The 18089-nt window shown below is 40.1% G+C and overlaps 1 protein-coding gene across 3 annotated transcripts in view; it reads left to right on the top strand.

Annotated features, from left to right (window-relative positions):
• The window catches only part of bicd1a (bicaudal D homolog 1a), a 31715-nt gene that overhangs the window by 11370 nt on the left and 2256 nt on the right, over positions 1-18089 (top strand). The window contains exons 2-9 of one of the 3 annotated variants that reach the window (XM_072385413.1): positions 5802-6014; positions 9820-9972; positions 10587-11078; positions 12443-12841; positions 12955-13713; positions 13815-13966; positions 14141-14351; positions 15916-16001. In XM_072385413.1, the coding sequence (XP_072241514.1) occupies positions 5802-6014; positions 9820-9972; positions 10587-11078; positions 12443-12841; positions 12955-13713; positions 13815-13966; positions 14141-14351; positions 15916-16001 (2465 nt within the window). The remainder of the gene's footprint in view (positions 1-5801; positions 6015-9819; positions 9973-10586; positions 11079-12442; positions 12842-12954; positions 13714-13814; positions 13967-14140; positions 14352-15915; positions 16002-18089) is intronic. The other 2 variants (XM_072385414.1, XM_072385415.1) reach the window with 2 other exon arrangements.

The raw sequence follows: 18089 nt of genomic DNA, 5'->3' as shown, positions 1-18089 counted from the left end.
TAACACATCGGGAACATAAGATTATCTCCATCACTTCTATTGTTTCTTTTCTGCAAATTCATTTTTCATTGTAAGCCCCACCTTATAAAGGTAAATTGTTATAATCTGAAACCTTTTAAACTGTAATGGGATACAAGCTGATATATTTTTTGTGTGGAATTTGTTTAGATAAAGAAACTTTGTGAGAAGAGTAAATAAGTTGTCATCCCACTGTGCCAGTTAAACCAAAATAAACTTGCACCCCTCCTCTTCCTTAAAATTGTTAATAGGAAATTACGCCCAACATCACATCAACATCCAAGGTTTTACATAACATATTAATAATACTACTACTACTAATAATAATAATAATAATAATAATAATAATAATAATAATATTGCCATGTCACAGCCAGAGTGTGGATATTTTTTTACAGTCTAGAGTTGGGTTACAATGGAGGGGGGGTTGGTAAATCTCCTGTAAATTTCCAGAAACCTTCCATGGGAACTCTAGTTTAGGGAACTTTGGAACTATTCCTCCACACATCGGATGACATACATAGAATTTGTCTGTTGAATAAGGTGATAAAAATGTGTAAGAAACACTGATGCACTGCAAAGCACAGATATATAGGTAGTTTGCTGAAGAAATGGAATGGTCTTCAAAATATTTTACAACTGATGTGGGAAATGTTGTATGGTTACGGAAAACCATCTCGCAGGAGACAGAAGAACCAGCATCACATTTTAGGTAACTTGCACCATGATAAGATAGCCTCGTTAATAAAATGGTGCTAGCTAGCTTACATTTAGCATGTCTGTTCACCAGTTAACTGTGATTGGGGATTATTATAGAGACTGCATCTGCGTCAAAATCTGATTGTTTTAGCCAAGATTTTGCTACAATATATTTTTTTTATCAACTGTATTTAAGTCTCCAACATTTGGACCATGGACAATTTCCAACTTTGAATTGTCTTGAGTCACAATCTGTTGAGTTCATTGTAAACTGTTGATGACTTTATTGGGAGTTATAACATGAAACATTTTATGTCAACAATTACCTTTTCCAGTAATTATTTGACAGATTTTGTCACAGTCTATGTTCATGTCACAGTTTATGTTTTATTAGTCACGTTTTCAGGTTCTGTTCTGGTCATGTTTTTCCCTGCCACCTAGTTTCACTCACATCACCTGCTTCATTGTTCACAGCTGCACCGCATTCACTGATCACTCCCTCCACAGTATTTAGTCTCCTGTTTTCCTTTCATTCCTCACCAACCCTTCATGCCTCAGTCACTGAAGTTACGTCTGGTTTCCTGCCTCATGGCTATAGTCTTGTTGTCATAGTCCTGATCATAGTTATTTATTCATAGCCATAGTCTTGTTACCATAGTCTTGTTTTGTATTTCACAGTCTTGGTTTTTTGTTATCGTTTAAGTATTTTTGAATCTGGCTCTGCCACGCTTTTTGTTCTTGCCTTTTGCTCCATGTTGTTTTGGAATAAACCTTTTTTTAACTAAAAGAGCTGAATCTGGGTCCTACCTCTCCACCAGTTCATGACAGATTTCTGAGTATCCCACCTTCATGGACATGCAAAACTAAATAATTGATGTGCTGTTTAAAGACATTTGGCTTTAAAGCTGTCTCTCCCAAACCTGCTGTAAAAGGGAAGTCCTTGGATACAAGATAATACTGTCTGAACTGTAAGCTTGCAGACAAGCCAAATCACGAAAATTTGTGAGATAAAAACATATTTGTAAAGTAAACCTTTTATTTGCTGTTTTGAACTGCAAACAGTAAATCAGAAAGATATCTTGTGTATTTGTGCTATACTTAGTCACTGCAGGCTCACAACATGTTTGTGTGAGAAGTGTTTTTGTGCACATCACATGAAGCTTCTGACTTGTGTGTTTTACAGCCTTCACATTGCTTTTGTCATTATTTATGAGATTCTTTGCCTTGAACATATGTGACAGCAACATGGCTCAATCTACAACTGACCATCATGCAACAAAAAAAGTGAATAACCTAAAAATCAGCATGTACAAACAACACATACATCAAAGCTCTGACATTCAGCTGCTCATGCTGAAAATAGGCTCTTTTTGTTTCCTCTCTTGTCTGACTACTGTATTAGTCTCACGGCGTTAGGTTGCTCTCTCAGACACACGCACACACATGTTGACAGCTGTGTAACTTCTTAGCAGCCATGGTGCTTGTCTCTCTCCATGGTACTGAAATCCCTGATGTGGCTGACTGGGACGACCATCTGGACAGGACACAACACAGTGTGTCTTTCTGTGTGCACGGTCTGTTTGTGTGTATGTTATTCATAAGAATTTTGCTTCTTATGAGTCGAGTAATACCCTGATTTCTGCCTCAACATAACTGATCATATCTGCTCTGCAGCACAGATTAGAGCTAGCCAAGCTGTGCTTTTGCCGATATTTCAATAATCTTGTAACCTCAACATTCTTTGCTTTCATGCCTGAAACTGGGCAGTGAAAGCGAGATATTTCTCATCTTACCAGTACTGAAAAGATGAATAAGATAACACACAAGACTGATTATAATCCATCTCTTTTCTGCATATATAATGCATGATGTATTCTCTCCTCTCAAGGATGATAATTTAATTATTGGATCATCCAATTAAAATCTACATTAATTACAACTTGAACACACAAGGATGTAAATAAATCATAAAATTTGATTCATGGTTGATTCCCATGTACACTTTTTTATACCCTTTTTTTACACAGCTTGCGCATGACCTTCTCTGAGTTTGAAAGTTTAATCAAGTCTGCTCTATGTCCCTTGCCAGCTTTACAGTAATGTCTATAAATAAACTTCTTTTTAGTCTGCATTTCAGATTAGGTCACCTCTTAACATTGAAAGTTATATGGAGATCAATTGCTGTTCCAGAAATAGTTAACCCCTCTCCCTCCAGGATGTCAACATAGACTCCTGGTATATGTACACACTCACAAATACATGGTGACACAATCAGAAGCCATCCCCTGACGCTTCATTATGGACTGCAGCAAACAAGAAAGGATTTGGGGTTGCACAAACTCCTCCTCCTCTGGTATTGCTGCTCCTGCCGTGGCCCCAGGGATGAATATCTATAGAAAGGGGCTTCATTGTCTGGACTTTACTCACTGAGGCACATAAGACATGGGCAAAGTAGCCTCAAGACTGAATACATTATTTGGTTTTCAGCACATGGATCCAAACAGACTGTCAATGAGTGACTGAATATTAATGTCATCCTAAGGAAATGGTATTAAACTTTAATCTTTTCCCCTGCTCTTCACATGTAGGCTAGCAAACGGGACACATACACAATGACTTTGTAGATCTACCATTGTAGTTATACAGCATTGCCAGTGCTGCTCGTGTAATTTAAAAGAAAAACACAGTCCTGCCACTAAAAGCTAAAAAGTGCGACAGAATGGCTCGATCAAACTGTGCTCCGATATGTGTGAACACTGAGCCATGGTGTTATTCTCTCTGGTTTCCTCTAAGAGGAGGAGTAGCGCACAGATGGACAGAGAGTACTTGGAGGAGTGTGGTTCATTCATCCCATGGAGGAGGGCTGTTATAAAACCATCTGCCTCTCATTATGCATCCAGGAAGCTCAGCTTTTTGCGGATGAGTAGCTGCTGATTCATTGCCTGCAATTGGGACAGAATCTATCTCTCTGTTTATCGTTTGATGTGTGGTCCGCCTTTACAGCCTGTTTATCAATATGGTTGAGTGAAAAACAAAATCTGTCCGGTAAAATAAAAAGAATTTATTCAAAGTTGCCACAGAGTGCTTGTCAGCCTTTTACATATACTTCTGTCAAATTAAACTTTGCCTTTGTCCTTTAAAGTAAAACAGTAGGGGGAAAAATATCTTTGTCTGAATGCATCCCATTTACTTCAGGGCTTAACATATTACATCTCCTTGTGAAGTCTTCATTGGTTGCCTGGCAATCTCACAGTAACAACAGACTTAGAGCCAGGAAACCAGGCACTTCAGATTGTCAGTTTCTCCTCTCACTTTTCAGAGGCCAGGTTTTCGTTTTCCCTCCTGCACGCCTCAGATCCTCGCGAGGCTTTCCCGGACATCACCGGCTTCTCATCTGAAACAAGAATGCAAGCTCATTCAGTCACACTGTGCCCAGAATTAATCAGCTGTTTTGTTCCAGAGGCAGTTCCTCTTAATCATTCACCACAATAAAACTGTGCCTCCCTGGAGAGTAAAAAGGACTCCATGGAGGCCAAACAAGGGAGGTTGAAAGAGAATGAAAAATAAATGAGAAAGTGTGACACATTCCTGTTATTTATTAATTTTTTGTCCCCTGAGGACGGTCTTTTTGCTCGACTGGATAAATATTCAGTGTATTTATAAGCGTTTTACTTGATCGACTATTTCTTGCATTTATTCATATTTTACTGTAACTGTTGCTTTGTAATTAAAAGGAACAAGAGGTTCTATTCAATCTGAATATTGTCTAAGGACAGCATGCAGAAGATATACAAGTTTGTATAATTAACTGCAACCAATATGACAGGACAGGGTTGACTGGGTCTATTGTTTAACCAATCATTGTTGTTAATCTGCTGGTTCCCTGATGATTAGTAATCCAGCAGGTCAAATGTGACAGAGGCAGGTGATCAATAAAGTTAATTTGATGGCATTCACATCTCTCTAGAGATAAATCAGCTGATTTCATTCACTCTCATGTAACTAAACACACAATTAGAATTAGATGTAAAACATTGCTGTGGGCTCATAACTTATCATCAAAATACAGGTGCACAAAACAAACTCTGGTTTGTAAAAAATTAAAAGACTTAATAAATCTATTACTGCTTCTTTTACTGGTCATTCATCAGAATTAAATAAAATGACTTCTGTGGTGGGAGGTAAAAACAGCTGCACACTGAGCTCATATCTTCTGCAACATAATGGATGTTTGTACCTCATAAATGATTCATAAAAAAAGAGAAAAATGTTTGTTTTCACTTTTAGTTTGGAATTTGAAGCCTGTTTGTGAATTACAATATATTTACCCTGGTCTGTTTTCTCGAGTAGCAGGAGCTGCATCCTAAAGGCTGTGGTAACTCTTGCCTACTGCATTGTTTACAGTTTCATGTGGCAATTGTAAACCATGAAATATTTTCCAGACAATGCTATATTGATCCAATGTCTCTTACAGAGGCCAATGCAGGCTCCATACCCTTCTTTCCTGCTGATGTGCCGAGAAAGTGAAAGATGTATTTATTGAACCACTACAGTGGCAACAGCATGGATGTCATGGACTGTGCAGTTCCCACGCGTAAAGCTCTGTTCACATTTAGAAAACCTCAGGAAAATATGTCAGAACCGTTGAGACACATGCACAAAACATTTATCGCAGCACTAGCTTGATACAGTAGCTCAACCGTGATTGGCTTGTTTATTCTGTTTATGCCTGCTTTGATTTTCTCAATCAAGCCTCAGCGCCTTTATCATGACAAGTCAGCTCTCAGTGCTGTGAAAACCTGTGTCAGGAAAATGGGAACACTGTGTCTATTGATCACAGTGAAACATCACCCCACATGAACAGACAGCAGGTATCTGCGAGGTGAGGGACAAGCCCTGCAAGTGAGCAGATTGTGCTGTCAGTGGTCAAAAGTGCAGCAGGAGCATGCCTTGCAGCCTCAAGTGTGATAGATGTGTTTCATTTTCATGGCACTGGCTTCAAATCCTTCACATTGATTAGGATGTTGACTTTAAATGGTTCCCCTCCTTCTGACGTTAACTCCTTTCTTTGCAAACCTCCCCAGGCGTTTGGCCAAGCCTACACCAACCAGCGTAAGGTGGCTGAGGATGGGGAGAGCAATGAGGAGACGTTGCTGCAGGAGTCAGCCTCTAAGGAGGCCTACTACGTGGGTCGTCTGTTGGACCTCCAGACAGAGGTGACGCTAAGCCATTCTGTGGCATCCAATGCTCAGTCAGAGAATGAGAGGCTCAACGCACTTGTTCAGGATCTACGGGAGGTGAGTTTGTCAACACTCAGGGTGTGGAAAGATGACTTATTCAAGGTAAACAAAGGAAATCAGACAAATCATATATGTGAGACAACAGCACAACAATAAAACAATGGCATTTAATTTGTACTGTCGTTAGTTAAGATGTTTTCATGTAAATAAAACTGTAAATTTGGAGGTAAATTATTAGAAGTGTATAATTATTAAACTGTTGTTATCTTAGTCTCAGAATTAGTTGCATCCAGGTAGTTCTTGTATCAAAACCTGCATTCTGTCTTCTGGAAAAAAAATATCTACAGAAAAACATCTACAACATAATCTCTGTTGAGTTAATTTAGTTGGAAATTGTGCAAGAAGTAACTCTTGATTATCCATCCATCCATTTTCCATTCCCACTTAATCTAATTCGGGGTTGCGGGGTGGCTGGAGCCTATCTTAGCTGCCATTGAGTGAGAGGCGGTGCACCATGCACGTTCACACTCACCGGTAGGGGCAATTTAGAGTCAGCAATTAACCTGATATACATATTTTTGTATGGTGGGAGGAGGCCGGAGTACCGAGAGAGAACCTATGCACACATAGGGAGAAACCACTTGCTGTGGGTGCTAACAGTGCTAACCACCACCATGCAGCCCTCTCAGGAGTATAAAAAGATAAAACAACCTGTGAAAACATTTCTTGAATAGTTATTGATTTTGATATCTTAATTGAAAAGGAGTCTATTTCACACCTGCTTGTAAAAACCTCCATGACATCTTTGTGTCTAATATAGGCGAAGAGCTTACTGGGACTGATAGAGGGATCAAACCTCACACAAACTACATGGCTTTGCATACGTGCGAATTGCATATTCATACAAGCACACATGTCCACAGCCACTGTGTCAGGAAGCACAGGAGTTCGCGCTGGGGTCAGACACTACGGCCACGACCCCATTGTGGGGGGCAAATCCGGTGCTAAGCTGTGGAATAAGTGAAATGCCCTGAGCTCGGCACATGTGCAGAGACAGAGTGAGCCTGGTTGCTCTCATCACACATCCACCACGGGACACACACTCTCATTCACTAAATTTAACAGGGAGTGTTGTGTTTGAATTGTTACACTGTGATTTTAGTCTGATGTGGAAGCAGGCAAAGTAATGAGTTCACAGTAGGTCCATAAATCGAAATATTTTGCATGTTGAAGCCCTTTGAACAAAATCAATATCTTAATTAAGAATCTAATTAGCTGGTTGTCAATGTATGACGCTCAACTGTCACCTGTTTGAACCTTACCTTTGATAACATGTTAATGAGGTACCTTCTGCTTCTCTTTAAAATCCTCCTTCACACATGTGATGCCCATTAATGAGGATAAATAACCGTTTTAGCATGAGCAGCTCCACATTAGGCTTCATTTGAATGAAAAATTCACATTTGAATGAAAACATTTTTGGATATTTTATGCAACATAGCAACACAGATTTTAAAGTACAAATGGGATGAGTTGAGCTGGAAAAAAAAAAATTAGTCAGCATTTGTAAGTTGCCGCATTAGAACTTGTAACACTTTTTAAAAATCACGACGTATGAATTTTGGTCAACTACTTATCAAAATATGTTTAGGGTCATTCACAGAACCGCAGAGAATGTCTTTCTGTGTCGCTCTTTAAAGGCTTATTGTTGGCCTTGGAGAGAGGATGATCTCAGCTTATAGAGGCTGGTCTGTTTTTCATCATTTTTTAACACTGTATATTTGAATGTTTACCGCAAAAAAAGCACAAGCTCAGGAAAAATGGATAATTAAAAATGTTTTAAAAGATGTTGGTGCAGGACTCTATTTATAGTCCCCTTTACTTCGGCTGCAGGGATGTCTGTGATGAATGAAAACAAGATGGCGCAGTGTCTTCTGTTGCTGATGTTGTATCACAGATCTGTCAAAGCTTTCAGAGTCACACTGTGCTGTGAACGCCAGGTCAGAGGTTCGGTTGACCAGCCCAGCCAGCTCTGCAGGCTCGGTGCCAGTGCTGTGTGCCAGCGCTGTGTGCCACACTGTCCCTGACCCCGGCTGTGGTAACCCCCAACTGGATATCCCTCTATAGACTGTCAGTGATGGATAATTGGCCTCTAATCCTGTGTACTTCATACGCTGTGAAATTTCAGTGTAAATTCCTGTGTTGTTGTGAAAACGTAATTAACAACACGTAGCATGGGAAGGTTATAGTAATCTGTACTGTATTTCCAAACAAGTTGAGGTGCTGTATTGGGAGTAAATAAAAAGATTTGAATTTAAGCACCAATAGAGTATCTGGAATATTCAAACCTTTAAATTATGTTTTTATTTTTTTGATTATTTTTTTGCATAGGAGTGAGCCTCAGTGTCACAGTCTATGTTTTATCTGTCACAGTTTATGTTTAATCATGTTTTCAGTTATGTTCTAGTCGTGTTTTTCCCCTGCCACCTCAGTTCACTCATGTCACCTGGCTCATTGTTCACAGCTGCACCTCATTCACTGATCACTCCCTCCACAGTACTTAGCTTCCTGGTTTCCGTTCAGTCACTGCAGAATCCTTACCTCACTATCCCTCCATGCTTCGCCACAGAGAGAAGTCTGGTTATGCCTCAGAGTCCTGTTTCTTTGTTTATTCATAGTCTTGTTTTGTATTACAGTCTTGGTTTTTTTTGTCATAGTTAAGTATTTTGATCCGGCCCTGCCGCGCCTTTTGTTCTTCTATTTTGCTCCCTGCTTGTGGAATAAACCCTTTTTGTGAACAAAAAGAACTGCATCTGGGTCCTACCTCTCTGAACCGTGACACTCGGATGTCAAGCCTTTTAAGTTGGTGTTGCTCTGTTGATTTCCCATTCGTGCTTGATTTCAGCTGCTCAACAGTTCAAAGCATCCTTGTCATGATTTGCCAAATGCCCTGCTGTGCCTATGTGGTCACTCCATTTTGCTTTATTAGCTTCAAGATTATTGAAGCAGCTGTCAGCCACTGAACAACTCAGACAATCATTTGGTATCAGTCTACACAGGGGTTCGGGGGGTTTAATATGAGTCATGGCTCTATAAGTTTCTCCCTCCCAATGTGCACACCCACCCACTCCTGACACAGTCTCAGGGTCAGCATTTCTGCCATATGGTATGTACAGAGAGCTGCAGGGAGCTGCAGGCAGCTCTGCAGCAAGAATAGCACACACACATGCGCATATACAATGTAAATACGTCCTTATTTTGTTGTTTCTCCCTTCCTCTGACCAGTTGTGTACATATTTAGTCATATCTTCATGTAGAAATACTGCTTTTCATCTGGGATCTAGTTGCAACTGTAAAAATAAACCAAGGGTAATTCGACAAACTAAGAGCATACAAATTACCTCCCTCATATTGCTGCCATTAACAGGTAAGCAGCCTTATAAGTAACAAGTAAGTAGCAGTTGTTTGAAGTTGATTGTAGAAAGTATATAAGCAACATGAACATGTTCCTATTCTTCTTAATTGTATCGAGGTTAACTGAACTAATGACGTTTTTATGTGCCTGAAGATGCTGAGTCATTCTGTTTAAGATGATCTATAATCTCTCTCATCTTTAGGCTATTAGAGATCAGAGGTATGAACAGTATAGTTATCTGAGAAGTGTAGAAGAAATAGTTTTGTCAGTATGTAAAGTCATGTCAGTTAGCCTACATGGAGCATTATGATAGTATTAGATATTGTCTTGAAATTAATTATCTGAAATGATTCACTCAATGCACTCTTTTTTTTCTTTTTCTAAACCCTCTCTCTTCTCTTAATACCCATCTCTCCCCCTGCTGGTCTGTTTCCACCCCTACTACAGAATAACGAGGTACTGGAGCAACAGCGGAGCAGGATGAGAGAGGAGATCAAGGAGTACAAGTTTAGAGAGACCAGGTTGCTTCAAGACTACACAGAGCTTGAAGAAGAGAACATCACACTGCAGAAGTTGGTGTCTACACTCAAGCAAAGCCAGGTTAGTACAAAGACCCTGACAGCTTTTGAGTTTACTTTACCACACACAAGAAAAGTCTGTCCTGTAAAGATTTGTAATTTCTTCTTAAAATGAAACATCAACCTTTGTCTTAATTAAGGTTAATGTCAAGGTTAATTCACACTTTTAACTGTAGGCTTCTTTATTTGAAGCATCAGTTCCAGGAAGCAGTTGATCTAACTTTTATTTGCCACAAAGAAATACACTGTTCCCTGTCCAATACACTGAGGTCATACAGTGTTGATCATAGACACACTATTTAGTATCTGAGCAGAGATGAAGTAATGCTGGCTCAGCTATCAGTATGAAGTCATTATAATGAGCTAAAACATAGTTATTGCAATCAGGCTTACACTATGTCTTTTAATTATCTTAAATGATATATTAATTAAAAGAGAGTTAATCAACCTACCGTCTACCCCTAATTAACTTTACATGACCAAAAAATTATTCTAAAGGAGAAAACCTATTTCCTTTTTTGACCTGGAATCGGGCCACCTGGTCCTTATTTAGCAGCTAATGCAGATGAGTAATTAATCTTTTCTCTTTTTTTGATTAAACTTTTCTTTTCCCATGACCTTTCTGCCTCCCACCAGGTGGAGTATGAGGGACTGAAACATGAAATCAAGGTGTTGGAAGAGGAGACTGTCCTTCTTAACAGCCAGCTTGAAGATGCATTGCGATTAAAAGAAATCTCTGAGGGTCAGTTAGAAGAAGCCCTGGATGCCCTCAAGAATGAACGAGAGCAGAAGAACAATCTGAGGAAGGAACTAGCCCACCACATCAGCCTGAGTGACAGCGTCTATGGAGCAGGGGCCCATCTGGCGCTCACTGTCACCGGTGTTGAGGGTCTCAAGTTCCCAGAGGAGACCAACGGAACAAATGGCACCAACAACAGTGTCATGCCTGCTGCCAATGGCAACATTGAGGACAGCAACCGTTGCAATGGTCACCTCCACACCTGCACAGGGTTAGCTAAGATGGCCGGGGACTACCGAGCAAGTCGAAAAGGAGAAAGCCTTGTGCCGGACCTCTTCAGTGAGCTTAATCTCTCAGAGATGCAGAAGCTCAAACAGCAGCTGCTGCAGGTGGGTCATAAAAATGTCTAATAGCAGGATGACCAAGTCCCAGAGTAAATGACAATATCACAATAACCTTCTTTGTTCCATCTCAAGAATGCCAGTGTTTAAAGCAGCTGCCACAGAAATTTATACCGCTAAGTGGGATGAAATAGCCGTGCACAGCAGATATGACTGTTTTATTGATCCATGCTCCCACATCATATTTCACTTCTTAATGTAAAGGCTGAGGGGGTCCGACAGCAGTACTGTGAACATTGTTTGTACTGTTTGAGTTAGGACAAGAAAACTAGGAGGTGGTGAGAACAGAAGAAAATCAGAACAATTAAGGCTGTGATTGTGAAAGCATATAGTCTAAGTCTGCTGAAATCCACAATGATGATTTTAGGTTTTTGGAATCAATGCACCCGACCAGTTCAGATATAAGAGAATTGTTTCTGTACATTTGATTATTGACGTCCATCCATTCATTTTCTATATCTGCTTAATTTAGAGTTGTGATGGGGCTGGAACCTATCCCAGCTGCTACCATGTGAAAGGCAGGGTACACCATTATGGACATGTATTTTATTCAAGTATATATATATATATATATATATTATATATAAATAAATAAAATGCATGACACCATCACAGCCATAGATCAGAGTTGTGCTAAAATCAAATAAAGTTATTACTGTACTTTTCCTCTCCGCTGAGCTCCAGTGGAAAATACTAAATTAGATTAGTGCTTGCCATATTAGCAGTGTTCTTTTCTCTGTAAACACAATTACCCCCTTATAAATTTTCTCTTTTGAGTTGATAAGTCTTGGGAGGATGTCAACACCAGCAGCATTAGCCTTTTAGCTGCTTGTGGAATAGAAAAATAAATCAATTTTGGATTTGTCTGTGAGGAATTAGTCTGTAAGGAATATTTTATGTGACAAATTATTCCAAATTTGTATTGATTTCCTTGTCCATCTTGGATCTCTTACTTCATTCTCCTGTTTATTTCTGGTGTGCCTCATAGTTGGATCAATGCAGTTTCCCTCTTTTAGCACAGACTGCTGAAATTAAGCTGAATCATGTGTCATAACATCTTTGTTTAGTCAGGATGACAGGTCATTTGACAATGGCACATTGTTAGTCCTTATTAGGTAGTAGTTTTCCTTATCTTTATTAGCTTCTTAATGTTGTGACGTTCTGGCAGGTCATAGTGATTGTAAATTTGCGTAACTAAGTGCATCAATAGATGTTATCATACCTCTTATAGTTTGTTCTCAGAACTTGAAGGCCATATGTTTTGGTCTGGTTATATGACTTAACTTGGCAGGCAGAAAATGAAATGTGAAATAAATAGAAATGACATCTTGTTTTGTGTTTTCATCTTGTAGGTGGAATGTGAGAAGGCCGCGTTACTCATGAACCTGCAGGAGTCTCAGACGCAGTTACAGCATACACAGGGCGCCCTGTCTGAGCAGAATGAGCGCGTCCATCGCCTCACCGAGCACGTCAATGCTATGAAACATCTCAATGGAGACAAGGAGCTTGACGACCCGCAAGAGACTGAGAAACCTGACGGAGGCCCTTTATCCCCATCAGCCAACAGCCACCATGATCCAGACATCCATGGGTTTGAGATTCTGGAGTGTAAATATAAGGTGGCTGTGACTGAAGTTATCGACCTAAAGGCAGAGCTCAAGGCCCTGAAAGAAAAGTACAACCAGGCAGTAGAAGGTCAGGGAGACAGCCACAATGATGACAGTCATTCAGTCCAGGCACTGAGTGAACAGGTTTGTCACTGTTATATTGATGTTTTTCATTGCTTACTCAGTTCAGTTTGGCAACAATATTTCTTTCCTATTGGACAATATTAAAATTGAACTGAATGATTTCTTCTAATCAGATATCCCATTTGGAGCAGAGCTGCCGGGACAGCCGGGAAAGAGTGGCGAGCCTGGAGGCAGAGCTCCGGGCAACCACAAACACTGCGACGGAGAGCCAGGGTATGCTGAATGCAGCACAGGACGAGCTAGTAACTTTCAGTGAGGAACTGGCACAGCTCTACCACCATGTCTGTCTCTGCAATAATGAGACGCCAAACCGCGTCATGCTGGACTATTATCGCCAGAGCCGAAGCACACGCAGCGGCAGCCTCAAAGGCTCCGACGATCCTCGGGCTTTGCTCTCTCCTCGCTTGGCACGACGCCTCGCTGCAGCATCTGCAGCCTGCTCCTCTGATTCCCCACGTAGTCCCATGGACTCCCCATGCAAAGACAGCCACCATAGTGAGACAACATCAAACTCAGCAGACTCTCAATCATGCCATGGCAGCCCCAACCGCAACCACACTGGCTCCCCTGTCATTAGCATCTCCCCTTGTCCATCTCCAGTGCCCTCAGATGCAGGCGGGGATCTGCGGAAGGAGCCAATGAATATCTATAACCTGAACGCCATCATCAGAGACCAGATCAAACACCTCCAGAGGGCTGTTGATCGTTCATTGCAACTCTCCAGACAGAGAGCTGCAGCCAGAGAGCTGGCACCTATGCTTGACAAGGATAAGGAGTCGTGTATGGAGGAGTTACTCAAACTCAAGTCCCTGCTTAGTACCAAGAGGGAACAGATAGCCACACTCAGGCTGGTGCTCAAGGCTAATAAGCAGGTGAAAAGTCATTTTTTCTGTGTGTTTTCTCACAAAAAAAAGCCATTTGATATCATTTCATGAAAATGTATTAAAAACTGTTTAAATGTCCAAATTTGCAGACAGCAGAAAATGCCCTGGCTAACCTGAAGAGTAAGTATGAGAATGAAAAGACAATGGTGACAGAGACCATGATGAAGCTGAGGAACGAGCTGAAAGCTCTGAAAGAAGACGCTGCCACCTTCTCCTCACTCAGGGCCATGTTTGCCACGAGGTGAGGAAAAATCTGGAAAAGTAAAACCACTAAGATGTTAAAGTAAAAGTGCTTTTCCTTTAGTAAAAGAGAAAAGAAAAATCATTTTTGAAAAGCATGGACGTCGGTTATGGTAACGTGAGTATTAAATTGTGGCTAAATAAATATCCTGCTTAATCTTTTGTCTCTCTTTAGATGTGATGAGTATGTTATTCAGCTGGATGAGATGCAGAGGCAGCTTGCGGCAGCGGAGGATGAGAAGAAGACACTGAACTCCCTCCTCCGAATGGCTATCCAGCAGAAACTAGCCTTGACCCAACGCCTAGAGGATCTGGAGTTTGACCACGAGCAGACTCACCGTGGCCGTGGTGCTAAAGTGCCCAAGATGAAAAGCAGTCCACCTAAAGTAAGTCACAGAGGTACCTTCACAGCTCTCTCAAGCCTTCCGAGGCTCCACCCGCACCTTGAGCAACTCCCTGCAAATCAGTAGCAAAAGCAAAAGATTTTCCAGTTCCTGAAACAATCTGAAGAAACCAATCTGGTATGATTGACCCTGGCCCAAATTCCTAATCTCTGGTGGAGTCAAGGAGAGGATGTACATTGTGTGAAATGAGATAAGGGGGAGATAGAAAAAAATGGTTTCATGTGTCTTTGATTTGAACATGCAGCATCACTCAGGAAGGAGGAGCTGCTGACACAACTCTCTATCCTCAAAGCAGCCCTACAACAGCATTGAACACCTTGACAAGAAGTTCAGCGAATGAGATTTTTACAATAAATTATATCAGGCAAATATTTCCCCATTTGAACTGGTGCAACACTAATGTGTGACATATGTTCCTCTTTGAGTGCAAGAAGTTCTTTAAAGTGATATCCAAGTAAAAATGGATGTTGTCTCTGCACCCGTTTGACTTACAGCACCCCCATGTGGATGAGTATGTGAACTACATCTTAGATTTATTTAATTTTGATATCATGAACACATTCCCTATTTTGTTGTATAGGCGTTCTACCAAAAAGCATTTAAAAGGATTACAGTGTATAACATGGCTAATTGGTGCTCAGAGCGGTATGACAACCACTCAAACTTTCTCTTATTATTAATGACAAACCCATCCACTCCCACATGGGTGAACAATGCACTTTAAAGGGGAACTCTGGTATTTTTAAACCTAGATTCGTCTTAAAGTATTGGTGAAATAAAGACAGATAATGCATTATTTAGAGGCTGCATCGTTTTTGCCCCATTCACGTCGTTATATGGATCGCGAGTTATCTAAATATCTTCCGAAGGACGCCGACTTTCACCAAACTGTTCTCGGTGAGTAGATAAACGTGTTTCATGCCAGAAATAAGGTCAAGGTTTAAAAATACCAGAATTCCCCTTTAAAATTCCAGTAGAAAAATCTATTGCATTGTCACCAGTTCTTACCACTAGATGGCAAAGTTTGATTACATTTTTTGCATCTTCATTTCTCAGTCAGGCTGCTTTACTGGCTTCTGGGTGATTGTGTATCAACTGAGGAAGTCAGTTATTGACAACACTCTGAGTTGTTTTTTTTATCGGTTTAGCAGGACTAAAGTGTTGAGTATTTCCTCTTTTTCTTTTGTCTCTTTATTTGTGTGATTTTGGAAATTAATACAGTATTGGATTGTCAAGTATTTGTCTAAATGTGTCCTTGTCTGTGTCTACCTCTAGTGCTAATTGTTTAGCAGTGCAGTGACTGATCCAGAGAATGTGGTCAGATAAGACCAGTGCACACGATGAGCATCACCAGCCATATGCAAGCATTGTCATGAAAATAAATGGACCAGAATCAGTTCTGTGCTTCTGTATGAAATAACCATTGCTGCCTTTTTCAGTCTCTTTGCCTTGGACAAGGCCTTCCCCTGTCTTGTCCACCCTGTTTTCTCTGTCCTGTTGTCTAACCTCGAGTGTCACCACACTGTATATCTGTCTAATTTATCAGTTTCTTGTAGATTGTCAGCAGCCTGCTGCCTCAATACCGTCACTCTCCCCACAACTAAGGCGAGGGAGAGCCTCCCTAGCTCGCAGGTAACAAGAGCCTGTAGAACCTGCTCGTATGTAAAGAGCAATTTTTTCACATTTCTTAAAGTAGCACTCCTTTTTCTAGATGATTGGTCCTGCATGTTCTCAATATTCACATTTAAGTCATGTAATGGTTGAATAGTGGAACATTGCATAGTGATATATTGCAGAAATAATCGCCACTAATAATAATCACAGCAATCTGTTAAATAGTCACAAAATTAAGTGACTGATTTATATTCTTCCTTACAAATTGTCCATGATTTTCATATACATGGACACAAAAAACCTATGAGAAATCTATGCCAGACAGGAGTGTCTCCATTTTGAGAGATGTAGGTGGTGAAATGAATGTCTTTAACCCAGAAAGCATGTTTAATTTCTGTGTCTGTCTGTTATCTATTTAAATCAAATAAAACTTGCATGCACAAAAGGTATTTCCAATCAAAGTACATCCAACAAGAATGCTGCTGCTATGATTGGCCTCTCTGGCTTCTTTCAAGACAAACAATTAGGACAAGAGCAAGTGTCAAAACGTTTTGGCAATTTCATGACAAAAGTTTGTAAGTTTGTAAATCAGTCTCCACAAGAGACTAAGACTTGTTCACAGTCATCTTCACAATATACCAATTGATAAAAAATACTCAGAGGTCCCTTTAATTGTGCCCCAGCCATCAGCAGCTATGGGCTTTAGCAACTTCCCATGCCACAGAAGAGCAGAGGGCTGTATGGCAAAAGCATTTATTTTCAGGTTGTTTTTTTCCTCATTTTGATGTAACTAACAGTTAATTAGAAAGGCAAAATCCTCAAAATTCCTTAGAGAATTGTTCATAGGATTTATTGCAAGGCTAATCACTGTTTCACTGCAAAAGATTAACAAGACTTAACAGATTATTTATGGAAACAAGTTCTGTTGACTGATGAAGTTTAAATAAAACTGCTTTTGTCACAATAATCAAGGCATGTTTGGAGAAAAAAAAAAGCATGAAAAGCACAACTCTCAAACTGTTACACACATGGCTGCAGCAATCATGTTTTGGACTTGTGTTGCACCCAGTGGCACCAGGAATGACCCTAACCCTGATGGAAAAACAAAAAGGATTGAATTAGATACCAGCAAATTCTGAAAGTCACTGCCAGACCATCTGTAAAACAGCTGAAGATAAATAAGAGGACGGCTTATACAACAGGATAATCTATAATTCACCTCAAAATCCACAGCTGATTTATGTAATAATATAATCTTAAAAAAGGCACAAACTGAACTTTTTTTTCTTAGTTGTCACGGTATCCCAACGTAAGTCCAAATCTTTGGTTAGACAGCAATAAGGCATTGAATATACAACATGCTAAGAATCTGTAGAAAACCAAAGGCCTTTTGGAAAGAGGAATGAGCCAAACATCTCCCAACCAGAACCAATATAAATTTGTAAAGAAATTTGTCATTTTTAATTGTGTGACTCATCTTATGCTCACTTAGCTATTTACAACAGCTGAACCCTGTGACTTTGCAGATGCTCATCTGTCTGATGCAGCTGTACGGCAGTTTATGTAATATGAATCATTATTAACACTTGTGCTTGACAAGAAACAATGTTCACTGAAGTTCGATCTATTGTATAGTCAGTGTAGCTATAGGCCAGGGGACAGTAAAGATGTCCCTCTTTATCTATAGTGTAATCAAAGACATTAATCCAGAGCAACTGCTGACAAATCTTATGGGTTTTTCTGTTGTTGTGCAACTTGGCTTTCTTTTCAATCCTGCTTTGATCCATACATGTTGTCACCAGATACTTTGTCCTGATTTATCAGAAGCTTTTCCCTTGTCTTTGACATTGTTTAAAGGTATAGTTTTACATTTTGAATTATATGTCTTCTTTTGGCTTTTTAAGGGTTGACACTACTCTTATGTCTGAAAACACTGAATATGAAGCTGCCATTAGCCTGTTAGCTTGGCACAGATTGGAAACAGGAAGCTTGTCTACATCCAAATCCAAACAGCTTTCAGGCACCTCAAATGCTCATTTCTCAATAGTTTAAGTTTTTTTTATTATTATTATTTTGCTTCTAAAAAGCCAAATAAGTGCACTTATA

This window comes from Leuresthes tenuis, unplaced genomic scaffold (assembly GCF_036924035.1).
Source record: "Leuresthes tenuis unplaced genomic scaffold, fLeuTen1.0.hap1 SCAF_5, whole genome shotgun sequence".
NCBI classification, from domain to species: Eukaryota; Metazoa; Chordata; class Actinopteri; order Atheriniformes; family Atherinopsidae; genus Leuresthes; species Leuresthes tenuis.
Note: the sequence above shows the minus strand (reverse complement) of the source record. Positions and strands in the feature narration are given on the sequence as shown.